This window comes from Armigeres subalbatus, unplaced genomic scaffold, assembly GCF_024139115.2.
Source record: "Armigeres subalbatus isolate Guangzhou_Male unplaced genomic scaffold, GZ_Asu_2 Contig302, whole genome shotgun sequence".
Taxonomy (NCBI): domain Eukaryota; kingdom Metazoa; phylum Arthropoda; class Insecta; order Diptera; family Culicidae; genus Armigeres; species Armigeres subalbatus.
Window position 1 is genome coordinate 468,148 of NW_026943045.1, and position 8,403 is coordinate 476,550.

The following is an 8,403-nucleotide window of genomic DNA, read 5'->3' on the forward strand; positions in this document are numbered from 1 at the left end:
AGGGCCGTTTGGACGAATGGGTCATTTTGACTTCTGTTCGGCCTAGTGCCATTGGCTTTCGGCCGAATGGGTTTTGGTCAGAGCCGTAGCGTAGGGTATCAGCGCCCTTGGCGAAACCTTTATTTGGCGCCCCTTTCTCACTAAGGAAACTAATATATTTGCATTTTATGTTTAGAGAAAAATTTGGATCTTACTTTGAAAGGGTAAAATTAAAATGTTTAATTGTTCAAAGGTGCTTCAAATTACAACTCATGTGCAGGAACAATGTGGTTTGTGAAAGTCTAGTGGGTTGCAAGTGCTGAAAGTGCTTAATGACCACTAAGCTCATTAAGCACTTCCAGCCCTTGCAACCCACTAGTGTGGGGATGTAATGCCAATAAGAAGAAGAAGAAGTGGGTTGCAAAAAATTTCTGAGAAATTTTAAAACTCGTTATCATTTTTGACTAACTATTTGCAAAATATGTAACCACTGACGATCCTCTGGACAATTCAATAAACTAATAAATAATAAAAATAAAAAACGTGAATCCACGTACTAGAATGAATGATGTATTTCGGATGGACATCATAATATCTTTTAACCTTTGGCTACATTTTGTGTATTAATGATGAAACTTTCTCAAAAACACTAGTGATGAGAAATCTGCTTAGCATGTTTAAAAAAAAACCAATTTATGTAGCAATATTACCAATATAGCCAAAGATTGGAAATAAATTCAGATTTTGAAACTACCATCGTCTTGTTACTAGTAAAATGGGACAATAATATCCGACTCCAAAAGGTGTCGTTTTACACCTGGAATCGCTAACGGACTTATTCGAATCATTCCAATCAAGAAAAATCCAATTCTAGAGTGGGGCGTCGGTGATTTGGAGCCACTACTAGGTTCAATAAGTGTATGGAGAAAGATGGTCGATGACCAGAGTCGAATCTTGATTTTAGAGCGGGTTTGTTTGATGATCGGAAGCACCATTGAACCTATTCGAATCAAGAGAAATCCAAAGCTGGTGTGGCTTAATCGGTGGTTTGAAGGAATTACAGGATTTAGTCGCGTCAAAGAAATCCAATGCCTAATCGGATTAAGAAAATCTAACCCTGGAGTGGGTAGGTCAATGGTTTAGAGAAACATGGTGACCTAGCTGGGTCAATCAAGTCAAGAGTGAGTCAGGTGGTGGCTGAAATCGGCATCAGACCTATTCAGTTGAGAAAAATCAAACTATGGGTCTTTCAGAAGTTTTTAGGTACTTCTGGACATATTCGGGTCAGTAAAATCAAACTCTAAAATTCGATAAAATTCAAACCAATTTGGTTCTGATTCTATTGTTGATAATAGAAGAAAACTTGTTATGAACACCGAGAGTCATTAAGGAAAGTCTTCCACAATAAATTAAAAAATAAACTAAAAGTTCTAACAAGGCAAATTTGTTGCTGCTTAAATTTCTCGTTGGAGATATTCATATTCAGCAAATTTGTCAGATGAAAACTAGCAACCCTATAACCAGAGACCGGCGCACAGTGGGACCAATCCTAAAAAAGACGGTCATAAATATTAGAAGTGAATAAAATGGCCTAGCAAGGCACATATTGTGATTTTTCATTGAATAGATGGTTCCTCTTCTCGGCATCAACGATCCGTAAGCTAAAGTCTAACTATTGCAGCGAGAGGTGGGGCACCAGTCGTCGCAAGCACGCCATAGCTCTCTAAGACAACGTGCTTGCACCAAGTGGTGTCCATCAAATATTAATGGCTGGCGCCGCCAATATAGAGTTCTCTTTCTATGAGCATTTCCACAGGTATTTAATTACCGATTTCAGCCGCCTCACCGCAGTGTTAAGGAAAAGTTTATTGTTAGAAATTGTAAACATATGGAATAGGTTTTGTTTCGTCCTTAATGGCCCGTTTACATATGCGCTAGTTCTAGCGGACAATGCACTGTCCGACAATACTAGCACGATATTAGCGCAATGTAAACAGGATTTATCCTCGCTAATAAGCGTTTACATTATGCTAAATTTGCGCTAGTATTGTCGGATAGTGCATTGTCCGCTAGAGCTAGCGTATATGTAAACGGGCCATAACCGAAGTAAAGCTGTAGAGGCGCAATTACTTGATATTCCGGTTCATGTGAAAAACTCATGATATTTTTACAGAGTAAAGGGTAAAGTGCCCAATAGTGGACCCCCAACCAATAGTGGACCCTCCAGCCATTTTTGCATTATTACAGCATAATGTAAACATTTTGCAATGAAATTCCATCGGGAGAACCTACCTTACAGTCCTATGATTTGATTACATGGATTGGAAATGCTATGGAAGGTAAAATTAGATGATTTTTTTACAGTTCTATAATAAATAAACACGAGAGTGTCCATTAAAGGAATATTTTGGGGGGTCCATAATAGGGAAGAAGAACGTCCCGAAATGGAACATAAAAATCAAATAAAGTGTCGACTATAGGGAAGCAATTTCCTATTATGGACCCCCAGAGGGTCTACTATAGGGCGAATTCAGTCAGACTTTAAAATGTTAATTTCAACGAATGACGTCATGTATTTGAGTATTTTATGTATGTATCGTGAAGAGGAGACGCAGAGCGTGGTATTAGATATCAAGCAGAATTAATATGTTGAAAATTTCTACACATTATGACAGGAAGCGCAAAATCCCGCTACTAGGGGGTCCACTATTGGGCATTTTACCCTAAGTTTGGAAAATTAGAAGTAAGGAATAAAATAAAATCCTCTCCCGAAATTATCCATTGCGACTAGACATAACATGACTTGATAGTTTATCCTACTTTCATTATCAATATTTTCAAAATCTCAGAGCGCAAAAGCCTTAAGAACTAATGATCACGTGGGATTTCCTTAACAATAGTATGCGTGAGACAAAAACAAATTGTGCTGGGGGGCGTACACATATTATGTAAGCACTTAAGGGGGAGGGGGGGTGGCTTCTGTCGTTTTCGCACCATGTAAATAAAAAACATTTGTTTGAAAAAAATCTTACATGAGGGAGGAGGAGTCGAAAACTCCAGAAAAAAAAGCTCACGTAATAAGTGTACGACCCCTAGACAATTTTAAGCTGATGTCACACCATTTCATTGGGGCAAATGAGAAGTAGAAAGAGAAGTAAAAACAAATTGTGCGTTGCTGCACTTATCAAAATTGATTGGCAAGACCGAAAGGACCACCGTCAGTAAAACCGAAATAACTGAGCGGGCGGAGGGTGGCGGAACCTAATTTCTTCAGGATTGGATTCCTGACAAGAAAAATGAAGCTACAGTGTGAATTTCATTGATGGGTACCGATGGGTACCTTTTTGAATTTTACAATGAATACCGCAAGAAGAAAATACAATAATAATTTTATACATAATAAAGACCGAGTACTTTCTGCGCGATCAAACTTAATTTACGAACGTTTAAGCGTGGCTTCATTAGTTTTAAGGCTACAGTTTGTAATGGTGCCAAATATAATAGGTTTGGGCGATGTATACGTTGTGGCCAACATAATGAACAGTAAGATAAATGTTACAAGATTTAACAGAATTAAAAATCGACAACATGCTCAACTTGTATTGACTGCGAAGGTAAGATCCACCCGAATAAAATTACTCAAAACTATGTTTAGATCATCGTCAAGTATTCTACTAACAACCCATGACTCAAGTTATCAATTTGCATCATTTTGAAAAATGGTTTTTGACCGTCTTTTTGAAGATTGGTCCTTCTGTGCGGCGGAGTGAAAAACTGTCGAAATGGCAACGTATGAAAATGCATGAAATCGTGAAAATAATACTGGCAGCACTTGCAATTTTTGTTTGTGAAATGGAACCACTTTTGACGGTTCGGATGGAAACAAGATGGCGTCTTCGCCGATCACCTATTCTAGTGTTTCTTATGAGAACCATTATTTTGAATACACAACCTAATACCAAGTCAAACTCAGAATAATATTTAACGGCTCTGGCATAAGTTTCAGGACTTCAGCAATTGGTAATTTCGCTTGGCCCAATGCGGCCATAACGGTCTTTTTTCGAGCCACATGGAGTTTTTCCCCAGAAAAACCTGCAAATTTATCTTAATTTAATTTACACAAAACCCAGAAGTAGTAATTCTCGGTATCAGCCATTAGAGCCCCTTGTAACCGATTCCAACCAAAATAGGTTGGTAACCGGTTGAGAAACCAAAATAGATCTCAAAGCTAAGACCAATCCATATGACTTCTTGATGTGAAAGAAAAGAAATATTTTTTCTTTGATTTAGATAGCTCAAAATATCTGTACCACAAACTTTTGGATTTTGTACTCGATTTATTTTTTATCGACGAGCTAGTACAATTGTTCTCATATTGTAATTCTTGATTTCGGCGCCCCCTAAAGGCTGGCGCCCTTGGCGGGGGCCAACCTGGCCAACCGCACGCTACGGCGCTGGTTTTGACCAAAATACCCTTCTCCATTTTCAAACAAATTTTGCCTGAAATTCGGGAACAATTTTAGACCGAAATATCGAAGGAATTCTTGTAGAAATTTTCGGAGGTGTTCTAGAAGCAATTACTTAAATTCCCACAGAACAATTTCCACATTTTCTGAAACATTGAATGCTTGGTGGATTTCCAAGGAAAATGCGTTCATTCTGGTGGCGGCGTGGTGCAGCCTGTGCGGCGTGGTGCGGACACAGGTCTACAAAAAAGTAGAACTTCAGAATAGCGAAAAGACGAAAACGATTACTGAAAATTGCGAAGATTTAGAAGAGAAGAGAGAAATTTAACACTTCTCACTTTAAGTTAACACTTCTTAAATGAGAAATGAAATAGTAGAAGTGACAATTGAGGAGTGAGAAGTAAGAAGTGAGAAACGTAAAGTGTGAACTGAGAAGTTAGAAATGAGATGTAAGAAGTCAGATGTGAGAAATGAGATATGAGATATAAGAAGTTAGAAATGAAATGTAAGAATGAAGAAGTGGGAAGTGAGAATAGAAAAGTGAGAAGTTAAAAGTGAGAAATAGAAAGTAGGGAGTGGGAAGTGAAGGAATGAAAAGTGAGAATTGGAAAAATAAAAGTGTGAAAGTGAGAAACGAGAAGTAAGTAAATATATAGAAGTGAAAATTAGAAGTAAGAAGTGGAAAGTGAGTAGTGAGAAATGAGAGGTGAGAAAAGAGAAGTGAAAAGGGAAATGTTAGATGCGAGATAAATTGAGATTTTTTTTAATTCCTCCTTTCTTCTTTTTTGATTTATTGCTTCTCTCTTCTCCCTTCCTTTTTCTATTTTCCTTATTTTATTTATTTACAAAATGGTCTTGAAAAAAAAAAATTAGAGCTAGAGGTGGTGCAAAATGGAACATATGGTTTAAAAATAAATACCTCTCAGATCGAAAGTCTTTCTTAGATTAAACTCTGCACGCTCTGGCACGTTTGTTATACCTTCCACTTCCGGAATTCGGCGATTCATTCCGCTAAACTGTGCCACTAACCGGTGTGTACGCGCGTAAATCATTATTCTGTGCGTATTTGTGTGTTAACACTCATTATTTAAGACTCCATATGAAAACAAAATTTGTTACTTTGCATTTGCATTTGCATTTCGTTACTTTCCGTGGAACGACCCTATACTTCCCATTATCGACAACGCTACCGTTTGATAGGAATAGAGCTGTATTATGACAGGCAAACAGACTTGCAACAACTACGTATGTATATATCTTCGGCGAATTGCAGAGCAATGTAGATTGCGTCACATTGCTACAAGATATCGCGATTACCTGCGATAGTCGAACTTATGAGCATTCAAACGTAACGTGATGTGTTCCGGTTTAAGGCTTTTAATGTACCTAGTGATTGTTTCAAAACTTCATTATGTGTAAACAATCAGATCAAATAAAATAAACTCATTGGAGAACAAAAAACTCTGCGACGCGATATGTTTTGTGATTTTGTGTTCTTCCTAAACTAAATGCACTAATCGTGACACTAAATAGGTAACTAAAGAAGAGCTATTCTCTAGAAAGTGAGAACTCAAGAGATTCTGGAGAGATAAAAAGGATTCAGAAACATAGAAACGCTGATACAACTTCATAATATCTGTGCTGATGTGAGGAGCACATAGTGAATTGGGCTCTTGTCTAAGGGCGGATGTAGTTTCAAATTTAGTACAAAGTGTGCGGACGTGAGGTGTTCATAGTGGATTTAAAGCTTGTCTAAGCCAAAAAGATCAGATACAGTACACCCTTATTTACTTTGCTTTTCTAATTTTTAAGAGAAGTAATCAGAAAAGCTTTTTTCCAAAAATGATGAGCATTCAAAATAAAAATCATCCCGAAACAGCTTGACTAACCGTGACTCACTACAACACCAGGACTGTTAATATTCCGTCCAAAGATTTGCGATCAGGTTCTGTGCTAAATTTATTCTAACATAATTATCATACTTGTCATAAGACGAGTTTATACAATCCCATTGAATTCCACCACTTAATTGTATCTTGACAGATACGTATTTCGACCTCAACAGTAAGGCCATTTTCAGTGTCTCGTACTTGAATACAATTAAGTGGTGGAATTCAATGGGATTGTATAAACTCGTCTTATGACAAGTGAAGACATTCCACTAAAAAGCTCAAAATAATTTTCTTATCATAATTATCATACTTAAGCAAGTCATTAAAAAAATCGTAATCAGGCGTTCAATGGATATCAAAATGCTTTGTCAATTGTTTTTAACATTTACATTTAATAACGATCAGCAGCAATAGAGTTCAAAGATCTAAACTAAAGAAATTGAAGAATAATTTTGACGGCCATGTAGGCGGTGCTGAAGTATCCCACCATCCAAGACAATCCACGTGCCGGCTGGGGAATGACAAACACAGCGTAAACCAAAGTATGAACGATTCGCGCAACGGCTACTGCCCGGAACAGATTCGTAGCCACAAGCACACTCGGATTGGTGAACAGGTACAGGAACCCGATGACGAAGAAGGGAAGAATGTTTTCCAAATCGTTCAAATGCGCCCTCCGAATGCGTTCCACGTCCGGATCGCTGGTAACCGACTTGACGCCCTTGGGCACGTCTTCCGGGCTGGCGTAGGCCTACAGAAAACGTATTTATTGGAATTATTGGACTTGAACTTGGAACATGCTGTAACTTACTTTTTTGGCGTGCCGCTTTGTACTGGTAAGAATGGACATGACCAACATCTTCAAGCCGAGCACCGCGGACCAGAAAATGTACGACTTGAAGACGACCGGGTCAACAGTATCAAAAATGGTGCCCATTTTGGAGGAATCTGGATGTTCGTCTAGTTGAGGCGATTGTTTGCTGTGTACTGAAAGTGCTGATTATTTTGGCAGAAATGCAAGCTATGTGGGGCGCATTTTGAGATTAGTTATCTTATCGGCGGTATATCGACGCACGCTTTATGTGTGGTTTATTTTCGTTGCTCATTCCACAAGCGATGAGATAACTGCTGCTTTGACTAGTCATGATGATGACTTGTTTTATTAATGCTTCTTTATGATAATCTATGTATAGTGTCTGTATAGCAATATTCAACTGCCGGTTTTATTCTTGTAGCAATCAAATCTATTATGCGTACGAACTCTTCCATAATTAAACAAATTACTACTACTTTCTACGGACATCACCTTAAGTAGCTACAATATTTTCAGGCGGATGAAAATATTATCGACGCTACATCTCTCCGCTCCAGTGGAATAATTCGTTCCGAGGATCCGGTCGTAAAACTAGTTTTACATCCAGTAGCGCATTGCAACGAAAGTGGAACGGAAACAAAATGCTCAGATCTCTATCAGGTTTATTGCAACTTTCCTTTTCCCGAGCATGTCCTTTCTCGGCACCGTCTTTGCCACTAACGGTTACGACCTCTGCAGAGTTGTGCACTGTCAGGGCGGGACGGAGTAAAATCCATTAAAGTTTATCTTAATCAGCAATCGCTTCTCACCTTTACATTTCGCATTCGCACAGACTCGGATACGAGCGGAGTGCTCTGTAATGTAATGTAATGCACCTTGAAGCACAATGTTTCCACCAGCATGCTGGGCCAAAGGGTTATGAGCATTCCTTTGCAGCAACTTTTCATGGCAGTGCCGCTTTACAACCCGCAACTCGCCTTCGCATACACAAAAGTCGTAAACTAAGGCAGGCAAGCGTTCAAAAAGGTGGCACTAAGAATGTGTCAAGATTATCACCGATATGCTGCGGAAAAGTTATTGTGAGTGAAGACGTTTTCCCATTCGTCGTAATCTTGCCCGACACAGTTTTAACGGGCGGAAAACTTCGTCTTAAAGCTGTAACATAGCTGCGCCACAAGTCACAGGAAAATAATCCCCAAAGCCATTTGACGACAATTATCTCTCGTTCCTTCCCCCGAATTTGTCATCAAAC

At 38.7% G+C, this 8,403-nt stretch overlaps 1 protein-coding gene across 1 annotated transcript; it reads right to left on the reverse strand.

Moving 5' to 3' along the window:
• Positions 1–6,709: 6,709 nt before the first annotated feature.
• Positions 6,710–7,312, reverse strand: LOC134203964 (microsomal glutathione S-transferase 1-like). The gene is made up of 2 exons (XM_062678802.1): positions 7,149–7,312; positions 6,710–7,088 (listed from the first exon to the last, which is right to left on the reverse strand). Exons 1-2 carry the CDS (start codon positions 7,272–7,274, stop codon positions 6,768–6,770), a joined length of 447 nt encoding a protein of 148 aa, XP_062534786.1. The 5' UTR covers positions 7,275–7,312; the 3' UTR covers positions 6,710–6,767.
• Between the last annotated feature and the right edge of the window lie 1,091 nt (positions 7,313–8,403).

What these genes read in the sequence shown, in the direction of transcription:
- LOC134203964 (XM_062678802.1), bottom strand. Translation starts at nt 7,274, where the DNA reads ATGGGCACCATTTTTGATACTGTTGACCCGGTCGTCTTCAAGTCGTAC. An exon ending in CAAAGCGGCACGCCAAAAAA is followed by an intron (nt 7,089 to 7,148) that starts GTAAGTTACAGC and finishes CGTTTTCTGTAG; the next exon opens with GCCTACGCCAGCCCGGAAGA.